The sequence below is a fragment of the Cibotium barometz genome, chromosome 60 (genome assembly GCF_041138505.1).
Source record: "Cibotium barometz isolate CiBa-2024 chromosome 60, ASM4113850v1, whole genome shotgun sequence".
Classification (NCBI taxonomy): domain Eukaryota; kingdom Viridiplantae; phylum Streptophyta; class Polypodiopsida; order Cyatheales; family Cibotiaceae; genus Cibotium; species Cibotium barometz.
In genome coordinates, this window is record NC_141105.1 from 9,650,417 (window position 1) to 9,671,051 (window position 20,635).

The 20,635-nt window shown below is 38.8% G+C and overlaps 1 protein-coding gene across 1 annotated transcript; it reads left to right on the forward strand.

The window, feature by feature from the left end:
• Positions 1 to 8,028: 8,028 nt before the first annotated feature.
• LOC147604951 (trihelix transcription factor GT-3b-like) lies at positions 8,029 to 9,771 on the forward strand. Its single transcript, XM_086794179.1, has 2 exons — positions 8,029 to 8,510; positions 8,643 to 9,771. Exons 1-2 carry the CDS (start codon positions 8,058 to 8,060, stop codon positions 9,189 to 9,191), a joined length of 1,002 nt encoding a protein of 333 aa, XP_086650305.1. The 5' UTR covers positions 8,029 to 8,057; the 3' UTR covers positions 9,192 to 9,771.
• The last annotated feature ends 10,864 nt before the right edge of the window (positions 9,772 to 20,635 follow it).

The window sequence follows — 20,635 nt, forward strand, 5'->3', positions numbered from 1 at the left end:
CTTTGCATATGATGTTTCATTAGAAGACCTGGAAGTGAAATTCCTTGGCTAACTAGGAGAGATTGGCTATTCTTCTTGAAAATGTTACCATATTATAGTAGTGATGTGTGTGAACACACTTAGGACCGCCGGGGCACTTTTTCCCTCACTAGGAGGTTTTTTCCCCCGTGCATTGTATATACGCCCATTATCTTCTAGGGCTTGTTATCTTTCATTTTTGGCACTCATAATACACTACTGTGTTGTGCTCAAGCTTCCTCATCTTCTTGAAGTTGTGTGTGCATTCCTGCAACCCTAATTCCAACAATTGGTATCAGAGCAGGCTTCCTCCTCCCGGGCAGCATCACCGGCACCTGCCGCTTCATCTCCTCCGATTGCGACGAGGTTTCACGAGCGTCTGCAGGTTAGTATATGCTTTGGGAGAGCCCGTAGGGCTTGGTCGTTTCAGAATTTTGATCTGAGGTCATTTCGCCCTCCGTTTTTGCATTCCAAGTACTGCGCAGGCAATATCGTCCTACTGTGCAGATTTTCTGTCAAGATTGAAATCTGCAGGACAGGTGCCCATTCGTCTGTTTTGGGCTGTGCTACATAGCACAGGTCGATTTTATACAGGTTTACCTCTTACAGACAGCATTTACATCTAGTAGTATAGTCATTGGCCATGGCTGACAACAATGATGTATTCCGCATGTTGGCTGCTGAGGATAAGTTGGATGGCACAAACTATCCATTGTGGGCATATATGATGCGACATGTATTGGTAGCAAAGGGGTTATGGAACATTGTGCAGGGTATTGATGCACGTCCTATTGTGGCTGGGAATGCTGCAAACACATCAGAAACAGGTACTGTTGATGATGGTGCAGGCACAAGTGCTGTAGCAGCTGTTCGAGAACCACCACTTTCAGCAGAGCAGATTCGTTGGGATGGTAGAGATGCGCAGGCTCATGCCTTGATTGCGCTGTCTGTCAAACGTACCATTATCCCACATATTCGCTCCTGCAGGACTTCTAAGGATGCTTGGGATGTACTTGCCACATTGTATCAGGCAAGAAATGAGGCTCGTGTTGCTTATCTCCGAAAACAGTTGGAGAGTGAGCATATGAACGAAGGTGATTCTATGGATAGCTTTTTGACAAAGATCAAGGATTTCAAAGAGCAGCTCATTTCTGCAGATGAAATCCTGTCAGACAGTTCACTTGTGCAGACTGTTTTGAATGGTCTACCAGATTCTTATCAGGGTTTTGCTTCCACTCTTCGCTTGATGATGAAAGGCAATCCCAATGCCTTATCATTTGAGGAGTTAGTTTCTGTTTTGCTGCAAGAAGACCAGTCAAGGCAAAACAGGAATATTATGCGTGTCGCAGATCAAGCTTTCGTTGCTAATCAGAGAAGCGGGAAAGGTAAAGCAGGCTTTTCTTCTAGTAAGCAGAAATCTGCAAATGCTGCGCAACCAAAGAAGGAAGACAAAGATGAGAAGAAGGGTGACAAACAGAAGACATTTTGCAAGTACTGTAAGGGAAATGATCATGTCATCAAAGCGTGTCCTAAGCTGGCTGCGAAAGAGGCTAAGAAGAAAGAGGCTGGTATGGCTGTTGTTGCAGATGCCTCTCCTTCTAACAATGAATCTGCTAATGTTGTGCTAGATACAGAATGGGCATTCAATGCGCAGTGCAGTTATGACCCATCTTTGCATGACACATGTATGTCTGCAGTAGATTCAGATGTATGGTACTTTGACAGTGGTGCCACTAAGCATATCACCTCGCAGCGCAGTTTATTCACTTTCCTTGAGTCTGCTCCCACAGGGAATACTGTCACTTGTGCCAATAACTCCTCTTATCCCGTTAAAGGAGTTGGACAGATTGTGCTGAATGTTGCAAATGGCAACACCTTTACACTTTTTGATGCATTGTATGTGCCAGGGATCAAAAAGAATCTGCTGTCAGTCTCCGCATTTGCCAAAACAGGTTTGGTTGTAAAATTTGTGGATGACAGATGTACTGTTCATGATCTCTCTTGTGGTGACATCATTGTAGCATCTGGTTCACTATGTCGAGGGCTGTATAAGCTCAATATGGATGGCAAATGTGTAGAGGATTCAGCATGTGCTATTATGGATACGCAGGCTATTTCAAATGCAAAACTGTGGCATGCACGTTTTGGTCATCTGAATTTTGCAAGTTTGCTGCGCCTGCAGAAATCTGAAATGGTGTCTTCTTTGCCTAAGCTTGAGGCACCTGTCAAGCATGTTTGTGAGGGCTGCATATTGGGTAAAATGCAGCGTGCTTCCTTTCCCAAAGATGGATCAGTGAGAGCTGAACGCAGATTACAGCTTGTTCACAGTGATGTTTGTGGTCCCATGCAAACTCCATCATTTGGAAACTACCTTTACTTCGTGACTTTCATTGATGATTTTACCAGGCATGCATGGGTATATCCTTTGAAGGCAAAGTCCGAAGTGTTTTTGTGCTTCAAACGTTTTTTGGTTATGGCTGAAAATGTGTCAGAAAGTAAGATGGGCACCCTCCGTTCAGATCGAGGGGGGGAGTATATGTCTTCAGAATTTAATGCATTTCTGGCTGAGCGTGGGATAAAACACCAATGTACAGTGCCGTATACACCACAGCAAAATGGTGTGGCTGAGAGAAAAAACAGGTCTCTCATGGAAATGGCAAGATGTATGGTTAAGAGTCAAAGTCTACCACATGGTTTTTGGCTTGAGGCTGTCATGTGTGCCACTTATGTACTAAACAGGTGTCCCACCAAAGCATTACAGGTTGTCACTCCATATGAGGCTTGGCATGGCCGCAAGCCATCTGTTGGCCATTTACGTGTTTTTGGTTGCCTGGCATATGCATTAGTGCCTGTGCAACATCGCAGAAAATTGGATGACAAAGCTGTCAAATGTATTTTTGTTGGATATAGTGCTGAGAGCAAAGGCTATCGTTTGTATCATCCACAGACAAAGCGCATTTTGGTTAGCCGTGATGTTGTATTTGTGGAAGATGCAGTTCAGCCCTTGGTTTCATGTACTAAGGAGACAGATATCAGCTCACGTGATGTCTATGATACATTGTTGCCTCTTTTCAGTGGTGCACAGTCAAGTGCAATACCTCATGAGGCAGTTTTTCAGCCTATGCAGGTTTTAAATGATGGCACAGATCAGCCTATATCTGATGCAGATGTGCATGATGCACTTGAGGATGAGAGACAAGAGATTGAGGGCTCTAGGAATATGCCTAGATGGCTGGTGCAGACTTTGCGTGACAGCAAGTTGGATGCCCCTTTGTCTAGTCGCACTCGTTCTGGCTCTCATGGTGCCTCTTATGCATCAGATTGTTATGCTTTGGCTGTTTCTAGTATGTGCGATGAAAGTGAGCCTGTTTCATTTGATGAGGCACAAAGTTCAGAAAATTGGATGGCTGCTATGCAAGCAGAATACGATGCTATTATGAAGAATGGTACATGGTCTTTATGTGACTTGCCCCCTGGCAAGAAGGCCATTGGCACTAAGTGGGTATACAAATTGAAGCGTAAGCCTGATGGCACAGTGGATCGCCATAAGGCTAGGCTTGTTGCAAAAGGTTATGCTCAAGAGAAGGGCATTGATTTTGATGAGACTTTTGCTCCCACATGTCGTATGACCACTGTTCGTAGCATCTGTGCATTAGCAGCTCATAATGGTTGGAATGTACATCAGCTGGACATAAAGACTGCGTTCTTAAATGGAGATTTGCATGAGGAGGTGTATGTATCGCAGCCTCGTGGTTTTGTTCAAAGAGGGCAGGAAAACAAAGTGTGCAGGTTAAAAAAGGCTTTATATGGTTTAAAGCAAGCTCCACGAGCTTGGTATGAAAAAATACATGCATATTTGACTGCACATGGGTTTCAGAATAGTCCAACAGAAAGCACTTTGTATGCTAAACGTGTGGATGGTGTACATCTAATCATTGCTCTCTATGTCGATGACATGCTGCTCACAGGACCAAATGAGAGTCATATTGCTGATTTTAAGGCTGATTTGAATGCCTCTTTTGAGATGTCAGATTTGGGGCATTTGCATCATTATTTGGGGATACAATTTAAGCAGTGTGATGGAGGTATTGCTTTGTGTCAGACAAAGTATATTGAAACATTGTTGCGGAGATTTGGCCTTGAAGACTGCAAGCCTATTGCTACTCCAATGGAGACAGGTTTGAAGTTGAGTCTTCATGATGCTGGAGATCACTTTGATGTCACACTCTATCAGACAGCTGTTGGTTGCCTCATTTATGTATGCATTACGAGGACAGACATTCAGTTTGCAGTCTCACAGGTGAGCAGATTTATGCATAGCCCAGGCATTAAGCATTGGCAGGCAGTGAAGCGTATATTTCGCTATTTGAGTGGTACTCGGCATCTTGGGTTGTTTTATCCCAAGGGGGGATCATTGCCGCCAGATTTACATGCTTTTTCAGATTCTGACTGGGCTGGTTGTTATGACACACGCGTGTCCACGAGTGGTTTTTGCTTCATGCTTGGAAGCTCATGCATATCATGGTTGAGCAAGAAGCAGCCTACTGTGGCCACTTCTAGTTGTGAAGCTGAGTACAGGGCAGCTTTCACAGCTACGGTTGAGTGTGTGTGGCTCAGACGCCTTATGGCTGATTTGGGTGTTGGGCAGCCATCTGCCACCACCATCTTCACTGACAGTCAGAGCGCATTGGCAGTTGCGCGGAACCCAGTGTTCCATGCTCGTACGAAGCACATTGAGGTGCACTACCATTATGTCAGGGAGAGACTCTCTGCAGGAGAGATCAGTTTGGCTTATGTGCCAACACAGGATAACCTTGCAGACCTTTTCACAAAGGCTCTGCCTCGTGAGAAGTTCGAAGCTTTTCGCAAAGCTTTGGGCTTACTCCCTTTTGTGGATTCGTCCACATAGCTAGACACTTCCCTATACATGAGTGCTAGCTCTTGTTCACCGCATCACTCCAGGGGGGATTTGTTACCATATTATAGTAGTGATGTGTGTGAACACACTTAGGACCGCCGGGGCACTTTTTCCCTCACTAGGAGGTTTTTTCCCCCGTGCATTGTATATACGCCCATTATCTTCTAGGGCTTGTTATCTTTCATTTTTGGCACTCATAATACACTACTGTGTTGTGCTCAAGCTTCCTCATCTTCTTGAAGTTGTGTGTGCATTCCTGCAACCCTAATTCCAACAGAAAAAATACCTGTTTTCAGCTAAAGCCAAGGGTGCCCACTACATGAAACTAGATAACCTCATCTTGCAACCACCCACAAGAAGATGACTTAATATCAAAGGTTGACTAGGAGAAATTTTTATAAATTAATAATGCAAATTAGAAAAATTTATACATGTATGTAAGAATTACCAAAATCACATAACTGAAGTGTATATATAACTCTTGTCAAAGTTGTGGTAAACAAACTACAAAAATTAATGCATTAGTGCTTCTTTTGGTAGTGTTAATAAAGAAGTAGAAAAGTTAATGCATTAGTGCTTCCTTTGGTAGTGGTAATAAAGAAATTAAAAATTAAGAATTTTTCATATAAGTAGGTGACAAGTGCATTAAAATTACAAATTTAACTCTCATATATGATGCAAGAGAGAGACATGATTTATTTATCACACATAGCATGAGAGAGAGAGAGAGAGAGAGAGAGAGAGAGAGAGAGAGAGAGAGAGAGAGAGAGTTGAGATAAGTTATTATTTTAAAAGAAAATAAAAAAGGCATGGACCGTGCCAAATGTTGTGGGCATGTCAATCCTCATTACTAATGGCCCCACATGCAAAAGTCCCAAAAGAAACCTTTGCATTGAAGGGTGGTGGTGTAAAGGTGTGAATTTGCTACTTTTTGAAGAAAATGAGAAATTTATCGAGTTTGGCACTTCCTCATAATCAATCACAAAGGTGTGATGATGTATTGGTGGATAATAATGACTTTTTTTGACTTATGAGCAATTCACGAATAATTCTTTGACTTTTGAACACTTGATGGCAAAGAATACACAATACCAAGAAGTGATGGTTCATGCATTAATGAGAAAGTTTGGCAAAGAAGGGGTGTGGATGAGGTAGGAGAGATTCTTGATAGAACGATATGAGACTTTTGGATGGGAAAAACACAAATGTTGAGTTGGATGTTGTGATGATTAGGTTCTTGATAGTACAATGTGGGACTTTTGGATGGGAAAAACACAAATGTTGAGTTGGATGTTGTGATGAGTAGGTTCTTGATAGTACAATGTAGGACTTTTGGATGGGACAAAATAAGAATGTTGAGTTGGATGTTGTGAGAAGCAGTCGCCACCAACCCCGAAAAACCTATTGGCTTCCCACACATGTGAAACCTTGTTTATTATTACCCCTTAAATATGGGACTAAGCATGATTTTTGATATGAAGGGTAACCTATCAAAATTAACTTATGATGTTATTTTTTATTTTTCTTGATAATTTACCTTTAAATTTTTCTTGATAATTTACCTTTAAATTTTTTTAAAAGGCCTTAAAATTTCCTGATCTACAACACAAAGTACAACCTCAAAAGAGACTTTAGCTCAATGTGGTATAAATGTGTGCAAGAAATTGTTTAAATTTGCATAAGATTTTTTAATTCTTGACCATTATTGTGAAAAATCTTATGTCAACTAGCAAGACACGTTTAAGTATAAGGGCTAATGGTTCACCATTTCATGTAAAAAGGTAATGAATTTGAGAAATACATTAGAGATAGTGGAATTGCCCATACATGTTGGAAGTTTTAAGGAAGAAATCTAAGAGGTGACTCTTAGATTTCTTCTTAAGGCCATACATGTTGGAAGTTTTAAGGAAGAAATCTAAGAGGTGACTCTTCTTAAGGCCTTAACTAGAACCAATCAAAACATTTCAAACCTCTCCTAAGATCAAAAGTAGTCACACCTCCATGCATATGCTAAAGGGTTGCATGTGGTTGCATGGAAATAACTTTGTATTGGTGTCTGAAGCCATGTATGTAACACATAACAATATGTAAGCCACAACAAACAATTTGGGGATTGTAAGATTTACTTGCTTCTTTAAAAGTGATACTTAGCTTTGAATACGAACAATTAATTAATTGTGCTTTCATACCCTTTTAACAATTGGAGGAGTAATTCTCTGTATTAGGCTTAGTTTACAAACTAAAGTGATGAGTAAACTAATACCTTTTTATGCCCATTACAATTAAAATGGTTTAATACTAGTTGATAAGTGTTATATACACACTAAGCATACACAACAAAATAATACTACATATATCTAGTAATGGATTGACCTTTCTTTCTTAGATTAATTAAACAAGCTTAGCAAGGCCCTCTTGATTAATCCAAGGTTTAGACTTTAAGGTAAAGGTCTATGACCGCTACTAGATTTTAGGGGCAAACTTTGAAGAAAACTCATAACAATTGGGACTCTAACTTAAGTGGGGTGGGAATATCCTCACCCTCATTCATGTTAGTAATCTCCCTTCGTGCTCAGTAATGGGGCGCGTTTTCTCATAGGTGAATATCTCCACCCCCCATTAATGTTAGTAACCTTCTCCACCCCCCATCAATGTTAGTAACCTTAAGCTATATAGTTACTCCTGCCTCTCCCCTCGGATTAATTATTTGAATTTTGATGTTACTTTGATAAGAAGGAAACTTAGACGTGCATTAACATATGTAAAAACATCTTATTTGTTAAGTTTGTATCATATATTTGATTATTAGGTGGAGGTCAAAGTGTGCCGATTAGGTGGCATGAGAATGCATAGTTGTTGAAGATAGGTGGCGCAAGTTGAAATCATGTTGACCTTGATTGGGTTGCTTGAGTTTTCCTATTGCAATTGATGAGAAAGGGAGAAGGGTGGCCTTAATTGAAAAGGTTACTTGATGTTTAAATATTTGAAGGTAGGATCCGAAATTGGCCGGCCAAAACTAAGGGCTAGGACACTTCGAGGTTCACACTTCTCCCTGTTCACATTAGGCCTAGGCTCTTTCAGCGTCACTTCAATCTTTCATATTTTCAATGCCGATTAATCCATGCAAATTTCTCAGCGACCCACAGTCCAATTCTCAGAGACCCACAGACCCAAAATCATTCTCATCTTTAACCCATCTCTTAATCGACAGAAGCTAGAAAGACCCACAGGCGGATTCTTCAATTTTTCACTGCCAAAAGCAAGCGTTCATACCTACTTCTCTGCTGCTTTCCACTCCAAATTTGCGGGGCAAATTCAGGCAGCAGCAACAGCTTGGTGTGAATCCATAGGCAGCAACATGACCACGAAGACGGAGGAGCGCATGCCGCAGTGGGGTTACGAGGAGACCAAGGATTTCATAGCCATAAGGTCGGAGCTGGAGAGGGACTTCACACAGAGCAAGCGCAACAAGTCCCTCTGGGAGACTGTTGCGTCCACGATGAAAGAAAGGGGGCACCGCAGAAGTGCAGACCAGTGCAAGCTCAAGTGGAAAACCCTCTACAACCGCTACAAGGTAGGACAAGGCGCGCGCGCACACACGCACACACACACCCACCCACCCGACCCATTCCTGCTGCCCTTCTCATTGTCTTGCATCCATTTGTGAAAGAGAACTGACCTAGTCTCATGTTGCCTCATGCTCTAGGCTTTCGATGTCTCTGACGGAATGCAAACCTGCCCTTTTTATGAAGAATTGCATGCCATCTTCTATAAGGCCCTTGATGGGCTTTTCATCGAGTCTGGTCATAACAAGAAACGCAGGAAAGGTCCTCTCCGCGAGAGGTCTTCTGAGGATCTCTCAGATGACGACGATGAGGCGGACAGTGAAGCCGATAACAAGATGATGAAGCAGCCCAACAAAAAGCCTCGGAAAGCGGATTCGAGCGTGCGAGCGAGGCCTAATGGTGAGAAGTGCAGGGCAAACCACATGCAGGAGGTGCTGGAGGACTTCTTTCAACAGCAACAGACGGTGGAGATGGAGTGGATGGAGGCTTTGCACAGGAGAGAAGAGGAGAGGAGGGGGAGAGAGCTAGAGTGGAAAGACGCTATGGAGAAGCTTGAGAGAGAGACGATTGCGAGAGAGCAAATGTGGAGAGAGAGGGAGGAGCAAAGAAGGGCCAGAGAGGAGTTGAGAGCGCAGAGGAGAGACGCCCTCTTCTCTGCACTTTTATCTAGGTTGGCGAAGGAAGACTAAGCAACCAAGGCCACCACAGTCTCAAGCTTACAACAGGTGGCTGAAGCTGCTCAATGCAAAGCTATGGCGTGGTGCCCTTTGCAGCTCCACTGGAAGATGGTGATGACCGCGTCCTTGTACAGTTCACCAAACTCACTTCGCATGTGGGGAAAAGATGCTTTCCATCGCTAGAAGTAGTCCCCCATGCAATCTCTAGCTGGAAAGTCCTTAAAAACACTATCATCCTTAGTTACCTTTTTTTTTGAAATATATTTATATATATTTAGGTACTTAAAAGCTTTGCTATCATCCTTAGGTACTTAAGAGCATCAAAACATTGCCAATGAAGACAGAGTCTGGTGGTACGGGGTTTAAGTCCTATGCGTGGGGTGCTGGGTTCAAAACCTACTGGTTGTTGACAGCGGCATTAAAAAGCACACACGCACACAAGCACTAAGATTCCAAAAAAAAAAGAGAGTATCAAAACACTGTTTCACTTGAGATAATTTTTAGTGTTGTATTCTCTATCACTAAAAGACACACGTGGGTTCGCATCACTGTTCGAGAAACTCATATTTAGGAAATGATATACACGCTTCATTTTTCCCATTGCTTTTTCTTGGAAAATTGAAGAAAATAGCCATACTTTTTGAAAATTTTACACTAGCATTTTCCACAACCGACTCAATTGATTACTCAGCTGGCTATTTTGGATTTTCATCCGAATGTTTTCAAGGAGGTGCCTATTTTTCGAACGCTCATTTCATATGAAGTTCCTTGTATCTCTAATCACACAAAATATGAAGATGGAGGTATGTATAAGGAACCTTCTCAAATTAGTGGTTATAGGAATCTCTTCTTCTCTATACCTCTATATGATATAAAAGGAGAGTTTTGCAAAGCTACCATGTGGCAAGAATTTGGAGGTACGGGAGGTAATTTGGAGGTTCGAGAAGAGGTAGGCTCCTATTACTCTAGGAATTTGAAAAATATCAAGCTAGGAATTATATAAGTGCAAAGCATAGGTCAACCCACTAGTGTTCTGAATTTGGATAGGGGCATGAGATGTGGCCAGATAAAACCTTGCGCCTACACCTTAATCGCTTCACCAAACCAATGTAAGATATAATAAAAATCACACGTTCCATCTCTTCACCGTCCCCTATGTCTATGCTTGGCAAGGGTTGATTTTCTTAAACTTCTCTATCATTTCCATGATGAAAGGCATCTTTCTCATCACCTTCTACATGTGCCAAACTAATACACCTTCTCCCTTATAATCTAAGCAACTTGCTACAATTGGTTTTATGCTCTCAACCTCATCTCTCTTGATAAAGACATTTCTATATCATGACATACGTACATCAACTAAGTGCTAATTGTTTTTATAGCTTGGAAATTATGAGTTTGTTGAGTTTTTTTCCCCACAAAATAAAGTATTTAGATGATGTTTCTCAAGCATGATCGTGGGTTTGAGAAAAATGGTTTTAACATACTAGCTAGAAAATATTATTTAGGCTATTTACGTGTTAATATTAAATATCATCTACTTTCTCTCTTTACTAAAGAGTGCCTGGTCGTTGACCGGACTCAGTGGGAACTGCTTGGTAGATTTACTTAGTTCAATGTTTTTTTTAAAAACTTCCTCCTAATGTAGAAAGACCATCTTTATATGGTCAAAACTGCACACAAATGCAAGTATTTATATAATGGTCATAGTTTCACCAACTACAATACTTTTTCTTACAAGATTAACTTTGGAAGTCGTCGATACAAGCTCGATGGAACTTGGTAGGCAAAGGTTACTAGTTTATGGTGCTGTATCATTCCTATGCTAGATATTAAAATGCAATTTAAGGATTGAATTTATACTTGTCTATTGGTTGTACTTCCAAATCTCAATCAAGTTGAATCTTGCACAAAAGATAAAGACAAATTCATAAGTCATGTCTTCTTACATTGATAATAATCCCCTATGGAAAAAGTATAAGGCTACTCTACTAGTCTTAGTTACTTATATTTTCTAACTTATTACAACATCCATAAGGGAGATAAACTTTGAGGCTACTCTACTTATCTTAGTTACTTATATTTTCTAGCTTATTATAACATCCATAGCCTTTACACATTCATTCCCAATTCTTGAAGTTATAGGACTAATTCATGTATTCTTAATTGGATGGTGGGTGGGTGGCAGGTAGCTTCTATCCCTCAATAAACAAGTTCACAAGAGAGGTTAGTCTAGTAACTTTTGAGTAACTAGACTTACCTCTCTTTTTAATTAGACAATAGTCTCTAATGTGGAGGAAGAAAAGGGTTACACACACACAAACACATATTTCCCCCCCTCGTATATCCTTGGTTGGATGTACATAGGATCTGTTCCAAATGGCATTCAAGTCATTTACCTCATTCTTTGTCTCTAGGAGGTGCCTAATTCACATGTGTGGAGGAGTTTTAAACTAAATAATAATAAGATATTTTTATCTCTCCTCTCTCCTAGATCAAACCAAATAAAAAAGGGAGCCCAATTGGTCCAAATCTTGTCCAAATTCAGCCAAACTAAAGTTGGAAAATTCTAGAACTTAGTTGTACTCAGTTAGTGGCCTCCCTCACTTATAAATATACCCTCATTATTTTGTATTCTCATTTGTGAACTAAACTATGCCGGTATTACTCTAAAATAAGCATATTTTCTATTATCCTCTAATAATCCTCTACAAATTGAAGAGATTGGAGCTTTTCTCTCTCTTCAACCTTCCTCGGAGTCTTCATCAATATACTAAACCAATTGATTGATTGGGGGCCTCTCCCTAGACTAAAGAATCAAGGAAAATAAGAGGTAAAGTGTGATTTATGGTCTTTTTTCTTAATCTCTAAATGTTTCTCACTTCTCAAGCCCTCTCAAGCTTCAGAAGCATTCAATTGAATGGCTCTTTCATACAATTGAAGCTCTCTAATGAATTTTAGTGATAAATCACATAAAGTTTCCATTTATGCTTAAATTAAAATATTTTTTTTAAGCATCTCTCTCTCTCCCCCAAAGAATGGTCATTAAGCATCTCTCTCTCTCCCCCAAAGAATGGTCATTCCTATGACCTATTCTATATTCAAATGATGCTTCTTATGAAGTAATTCTCAAATCTAAAAGTAATTTCTATGCTTGTCAAATTAGAGGCCAAAGAAGTGGCTTTTTAATGCTTTTATGCTACTTAATTTATGAAAAACTTAGGAATCAATTCCATAATTGGATATTGATCCAAATGATAGTTATTCTATCATATTGTATTACTAAGACTTTATGCTTTCAAAATTATTAAAAATTATCAGTAATAGCAGCGGAGCTACGGTAAAATTTTTGAAAAATTAACACATAAATCATTTTCGTACATAATATGAAAAGAGGACTTTCTACCATATTCTACTATTAATCATCCTAGATTAATTGAATAATTCTCATCATAACCATGGAAAAATTGATTTTAATGTTTATGCATAAAAAGTTAATTAAAAAAAGGAAAAATTCTAGTAATTCATTTTTATCATAAAAGAGAAATTCCCATGATAATGGAAATCCATGAATTCCAATGAGGAGAGAGAAAAATTTGGAATACTAAAATAATGTATATTTTATTTAAAAATTAAAGAAGAATTTTAGTTTTTTTTTGCATAGATAAATTTAAATGATGAAAGAGGAATTCTCACCATAATTGGAATTCAACCAATTAAATGAGAAAAGCGGAATTTCTAGTGTAAAGAAATTAATGGAGATTTTTATTTAATTTTTAAGAGAAAATTTAGTTAAATTTATTTTTTTGCATAGATAAATTTAAATGATGAAAGAGGAATTCCCACCATAATTGGAATTCAATCATTTGAATGAAAAGTGAAATTTCTAGTCTAAAGTAATTAATGGAGATTTTAATTTAAATTTTAAGAGAAAATTTAGTTAAATTTATTTTTATGCATAGATAAATTTAAATGATGAAAGAGGAATTCCCACCATATTTGGAATTCAACCATTTGAATGAGAGTGGAATTTCTAGCATAATGGAATTAAATGGATATTTTAATGTAATTTTCAAGAAGAATTTTAGATAGATTTAATTTATGGTAAAAGAGGAATTCCCATGATAATTGGATTGCACTCATTAAATGAGAAAAAGAGGGATTTCAAGTTTATTCAAAAAAATAGGTATTGGTATTTAGTTAAAAGAAGAATTTTTATGATATTTAAGAAAAGATTGGTTTGAATTAAATCTTAGTGTCAAAAGATGAATTTCCACCACCATAATTCTACCTAATGAATCAAGGTCAAGAAATTATGTGGCAGAAAGAATATCTTTGGATATTTTAATCGGTAAAAACACTAAATTGATATTTATCCAAAACTAGACGTTTATCTGGAAGGGAATCCTTGTTAAAACTAAACTGAATGAATTTGGTTAGACTACGAGAGGGACGGATAGTAACCCTACTTGTCCATCTCTCGATCTGAATCAAGCAAAAACTTCGTGACCAATTCCAATTCCTAAACACAAAGAATAGACTATCGAAACTAAACTAGTTTTCCCTTTGACTAAACTCACCAAGAATTTAGTTGGACAAACAAACAAAATGATGGGTAGATTACCCTCATGAGAGATCAAGGATCCTCATTATGAAATTGGAGATTGATGAGGATGGTGGATGTATGGAAGATGTGGATGGATGTGTGGATAATGTGGATTGATGTGGATGGATGAGTGGATAATGTGGATTGATGTGGATGGATGTATGGATTATGTGGATTGATGTGTGGGTAATGTGGATTGATGTGGATGGATGAGTGGATAATGTGGATTGATGTGGATGGATGTATGGATAATATGGATTGATGTGTGAGTAATGTGGATTGACGTGAATGGATGTATGGATGATGTGGATTGATGTGTGGATAATGTGGATTGATGTGGATGGATGTATGGATGATGTGGATTGACGTGTGGATTGATGTGGATGGATGTATGGAAGATGTGGGGATGGATGTGTGGATAATGTGGATGGATGTATGGATGATGTGGATGATGTGGATGGATGTATGGATGATGTGGATTGATGTGTGGATGATGCGATTGGATGTGATTTGATGTGGGAATGATGTGATGTAATAGGGATCGATGAAGAAAAAAAATTGTGGGAAGATGAGAAAAGATGGAGACTAATGTGAAAGGATGTGGAGTGATGAGAAAAAATGGAAATATTGTTGGAACTATATTTGTATGTGAAATCTGTTTTTAAATGACTTTTTATGTGAAGAATGCTGGGGAAGCATTTTGACCGTCTTGTAAATGAGGTTGTGGAGACCTATCTGTTAAAGTTGCAACTGCTGTTTGACAGAGAGTCAATAGAGGACGTCTCGCGTAGCAAGGTCGGCCGAGGACCAGCCTCGGTTTGATTTAAATGGTGAGCTTCTGGTACAGTGGATGAGGGACCAAGGAAGTGGCCTATGAGTGAAGCGCTAGGTGACCTGTGAAGGATCCTAAAGGGTGCTGACCATACGGTGCTCGGGCTCTAGGTCACCAAAGATACCCACACGTACGTCGGGAAAGATATTGGAACAAGGAGTAAGAGTTGTTTTCTGAATTCGGGCATGGATCTGGTTGGTTGACCTTGCTGGTCCTCAACGAATGAGTCCATGGCTCTTTTATATGGATCCATTGGTTGATCTTGCTGATCTTCAACGGAGATTCTATTTTGATGTGAATATATTACTATGAGCTAGGAACTATCGAAAAGACCTGTGATGAGTGAACAGGTGGTGAGCGTTCTGGTTACCAATGATGTCATAGGTACATCGACGATGAAGGAATGATTGGAAATAAGGATTCAACTGGAGATTTTGAGGATTGTGATGATCAGTGACACAATGGTTTCATTAAATGATTGTTTTAAAGATAGCTAAGAAAAAGGCATTTTCATATTGGGTGTGTAAGTGGTGTGACTAGTTTTAAGTTTCATTAAATGATTGTTTTAAAGATAGCTGATCCTGAGAAAAAGGCATTTTCATATTGGGTGTGTAAGTGGTGTGACTAGTTTTAAGTTTGCATGAATATCCGGCTAGGGGGCCTGGGAACTCTTTTCCCTTTGGTACACCTGGGACAAAACCTAACCAAATTCTTAATTGGATTCCATTACTATAGTGGTTGGGCGGTTGGCTAACCCACAGGACTGGATGGATGGACTGATGGATCCTTAAATTGAGACTCAATTCTGTTATGGTACGATAGATGAAGTAAATCCCGGACAAAAATTGTTCTATGGAAAAGAATCAACGGCTGTGCCTCTCAATGAGGAAAAAAGCATCGGTCTCTATGATCCAAGTGCAATCTTTTCCCTGATCTGATTTGGGACTTACGGGTTTGGTCAGATCAGATCAGTTAGTTAAGGCTTTTGACTATGTTAGAGAAAAGTTATCTTGGAGAAATCGCCCGTGCTTTCCGGGCAAGGGAAGTTTTTTCGGGATCGGTTTTGGAAGAACCCATGGATTAGTCTGTTTTGCAGATATCCATGGGTGAGGCCCCGACGAGTGTGAGACCCTTCCCGTGCAAGAAGTGCTACTTCCACTGCTAGAACCCCTGAATTCGTTGCGTGGTGGGGATAGGGACCTCACAGCTGGTATCACAGTGAATTGGCTGATGAGGATCAACCGAGAAGCCAAAAATGTCAAAAATTTATGAAGAAGCAGTAAAAGGTTGTAATTGTGTGAAAAAATTCATACGAATTTATATTCAAACTGAAATTCGTAAATTGGTAATTGGGTCTTCAGATGGAAGTACCGCAAATGTATGGAATCCCTGACTTGCTTGAGGCCTAGACATGATGGTATTTACCTTATAGTTCCAAGGACTGTGTGACTACCTGTATATACCAAGGGTATAACTGCAGCTCTTTACTGGCAGTATATACGAGTAAATCTACGACTTGAAATTATAAGCATTAATACTATCCAGATGATGAATTCGAATATGGTTGATATGATTTTAAATTTTGGTTGAGAACTGATGAGTTGATTTGGATTCTAATTGAAAAATGAAGATTCCTGAATTTTGGTTGAAATGTAATAAACTAAGCAAAACTACAATGAGGATGAATGGGACGAGTCCTTGTGATGATGTTCATAGTTGGCCTATCACATTAGTCCCCATATTTTCTCATCTTCCCATAATTGTTTTTTCTTCATCGATCCCTATCACATCACATCATTCCCACATCAAATCACATCCAATCGCATCATCCACACATCAATCCACATCATCCATACATCCATCCACATCATCCACACCAATCCACATCATCCATACATCCATCCCCACATCTTCCATACATCCATCCACATCAATCCACATTATCCACACATCAATCCACATCATCCATACATCCATTCACGTCAATCCACATTACTCACACATCAATCCATATTATTCTCATCTAATCACATCTTTTTCTAACTCATCACTTATTTCCTCATTTATCCTCACCAGATCACATCTACTTGCATCTACCCATACATCTCATCACTTCACATACATTAACATCTATCCAGTTTACATCGCATCTTATCACATCCCCATTTCACATCACATCTCATTCATTTCACATCTCATTCATTCACATCCTTGATTCACATGCTAACACATTCATTCATTCACATCGCATCTCATTTCACATCACATACACATCGCATCTCATTCACATCCTGATTCACATGCTAACACATTCATTCACGTCCCTTATCGTTCATTCACATCCCGATTCACATGTTATCACATTCATTCACATCCTATATCATTCATTTACATCCTGATTCACATGACATCACATCTCATCTATTCATTCACATTTATCTGATTTGCATCACATATCATCATATCTATTTACCTTTCATTCTCATCACTTCTATTCTCATCGCATCCATCCATCCATTCTTTCCCATCTATCTAATTCGCATCTATCTGATTCGCATCACATATCATCACATCTATTTACCTTTCATTCTCATCACTTCTATTCTCATCACATCCATCCATTCATTCCCATCATCTATTTGATTTGCATCACATATCATCACATCTATTTACCTTTCATTCTCATCACTTCTATTCTCATCACATCCATCCATCCATTCATTCCCATCTATTCGATTTGCATCCCATCTCATCACACATCTATTTACCTCTCATTCCCATCTATCCGATTCGCATCCCATCTCATCACACATCTATTTACCTCTCATTCTCATCACATCCATCCATCCATTCATTCCCATCTATCTGATTCAGATCACATATCATCACATCTATTTACCTCTCATTCTCATCACTTCTATTCTCATCACATCCATCCATTCATTCCCATCTATCTGATTTGCATCCCATCTCATCACATCTATTTACCTCTCATTCTCATCACTTCTATTCTCATCACATCCATCCATCCATTCATTCCCATCTATCTGATTCGCATCACATCTCATCACATCTATTTACCTTTCATTCTCATCACATCCATCCATTTATTCCCATCATCTATCTGATTTGCATCACATATCATCACATCTATTTACCTTTCATTCTCATCACTTCTATTCTCATCACATCCATCCATCCATTCATTCCCATCTATCCGATTCGCATCCCATCTCATCACACATCTATTTACCTCTCATTCTTATCACATCCATCCATCCATCCATTCCCATCTATCTGATTCACATCACATCTATTTACCTTTCATTCTCATCACTTCTATTCTCATCACTTCCATCCTCTATTCATTCTCATCTATCTGATTCATATCACATCTTATCACATCTATTTATAGAATGTAAGAGAATTCTTATTTTTGATATAAAGATTCTTTACACATCTATTTATGCATAAGAACAACTTCAGTCGGGAAATAATACTTTTATAAAAATCCGTTTATGCATCTATTTATGCATAAATTCAATTTTAAGGAGAATAACACTTTTGAAATTAAAAAAGAAATTCAATTTTAATGAGAATAACTCTTTTGAAATAAAAATAAATTTTGTTATGCATCTTTCTATGCATAAAATCAAAATTGATGAGAATAACTCTTTTGAAATAAAAATAAATTTCTTTATGCATCTTTCTATGCATAAAATCCAAATTTGATGAAAGTAACACTTTTATTAAAAAAATCTTTTATGCATAAATTCAATTTTAATGAAAGTAACACTTTTATAATAATAAAAAAATTTATGCATCTATTTATGCATAAAAATCAATTTTGATGAAAGTAACACTTTTATAGTTAAAAAAATATTTTATGCATCTATTTATGCATAAAAATCAATTTTGATGAAAGTAACACTTTTATAATAATAAAAAACCAAGATATTTTCTTGTATTTTGTGAGTCTCTCTCCTCCACATAATGATCTAGCATGAGCACCATGAAATTCTAACATGGTATCTAGATAGCATGAGCACCATGAAATTCTAACATGGTATCTAGAGCTTGGCAAGATTAGGTCACTTTTGTGGTGTAGAATAGGTCAACTTTATTATCTTTTCCTTTGTGGATCTGAACCTCCTGCCAAGTGGAGGCCTTTCAGCAACTTGTGGAGGCAAGAACTCGGTGTGCTTTGATGTAAGAAGGAAGATGTAGAGGAGGTCTGGGCGCTCAGTTCCGTATAGCTCATCAGACCATTTCTCCTCTCCTGGCCGCGGCATTGCCGCCTGAGCAAATCGGCACTGTTTTTACTGTGCAACCACTGTCGTACAGCAATACGCCGTGTGTAGGCAATTGCAGGCTACATTGGCTTAGGGCTTTTGAAGCCCATAGCCTCAACTATCCACAGCTCAAATCTCAACTGAAATGGAGGCGTAAAACTCTCGTGGGAAGCAAAAGATCAAGTGCCTAGTCGTTTTTTCCATGGAAGCTTGCTCAAGCTTTTTGGTAATAGTGTTCATAAACACTAATAGTGTTGATTAACACTAATGAGGCTTTTAATCCAGCAAAGGGGAGTCATTCCAAAGTGTTTTTAAATACTAAGAGTGTTCTTAAACACTAATGGTAAATCTAATCACCAATGCAAGTGTCATTAGACACTAGAAATGTGCTCTTAAGCACTAATCGTGTTTTTAAACACTAATGGTGATCTTAATCACCAAACAAAGTGTTTATTGACACTAATGGTGAATCTAATCACTAATGCAAGTGTCATTAGACACTAAAAATGTGCTCTTAAGCACTAATCATGTTTTTAAACACTAATGGTGATCTTAATCTCACTAAACAAAGTGTTCATTGACACTAATGAAGCTCTCCCCATCGGAATCAGTGGTTGAGCACAAACCCTAAGTGCTAAACCATAAGCTTAACCATCTTAATCTCCTTTTTTATGCAACATCCTTGGCTTGATTAAGGGTTGTTGCACTCTCATAAGCCTTTCTCTTACTACTTAAGCCAAAATATCAAATTTTTTGGTTTTTTCTTCTTCATAAATCAGCCCATTACTCTCTAGTAATCTCCTTCAATACCCAATGTCAAAGGACAACACCTAGATTAAGAAGTTCTCAAGAGAGGGCTTCCACACTTGGCAAGTCCTTGTCAAGTACAAGATGATGTCCAAAGGTTTTTGGCCATTCATCTCTGGCACTAAGGTTATTGATCAAACTAAGGCTGAAGATACTGAAGATGATGAGAGGGCACAAGCCATCATCATGCTCCATCTTGATGAGGCTCTCACTCACCATGTGGACCAGCTTCCGAATGCAAAAATGGGATGAGCTTGATAAGCTCTATATGGAGCTCGTGGTGGTAAGAATTCCTGGAGATCTCACTCAAAATTGAATTTTTTAGCTTGGAACTCAAAGAGGGAGACGACATTGGAGCCTTCATCTCTCACTTGAAGGGCCTTATGGCTCAACTTGCATCAGTGAATGTGAGAATGGATGAAGATGATGCAGTGGCTGTTTTACTAAAAGCAGTCAAGAAGGTGTACCCCACCTTAGTCACCACCCTGAAGAACATACCTAATCCCACCCTTGAAGGAGTCATTCAATCTTGTCTTGATGAAGAAAAGAGGCCAAAGGGAGGAGCTGAATCTTCAAATGCAACAACTTCATCGAATATCGAACAAGCTTTCTCACATCAAGTGATCAAAGTAAGATGTGTCCATTGCAAAAAGGTGGGTCATTTGGCAAAAAATTGTTGGATCAAATATCCCAGCAAAATGAAATGTAACAAATGTAAACAAACGGGACATATCACTTCTAAATGTCCTAACAAAGAGTCAGGCTAACTTTGTATCAGCCTCTAACTCCACTGAGAAATTGTTTTAAATCTCAATGTAACCACACCTATATTCCTAACCTTGTACGCCTAATGTTATAAAGGCATCCTATGTCCAATACCACCTATTCTAATTTTTTTCATAGTTGGTATTGAGGGGGG

Bases quoted from the DNA above. Each gene is read 5' to 3' on its own strand.
- LOC147604951 (XM_086794179.1), top strand. From the start codon at position 8,058: ATGCAAATTTCTCAGCGACCCACAGTCCAATTCTCAGAGACCCACAGA. The intron at 8,511-8,642 runs GTAGGACAAGGC...CTCATGCTCTAG, and splicing joins CCCTCTACAACCGCTACAAG to GCTTTCGATGTCTCTGACGG.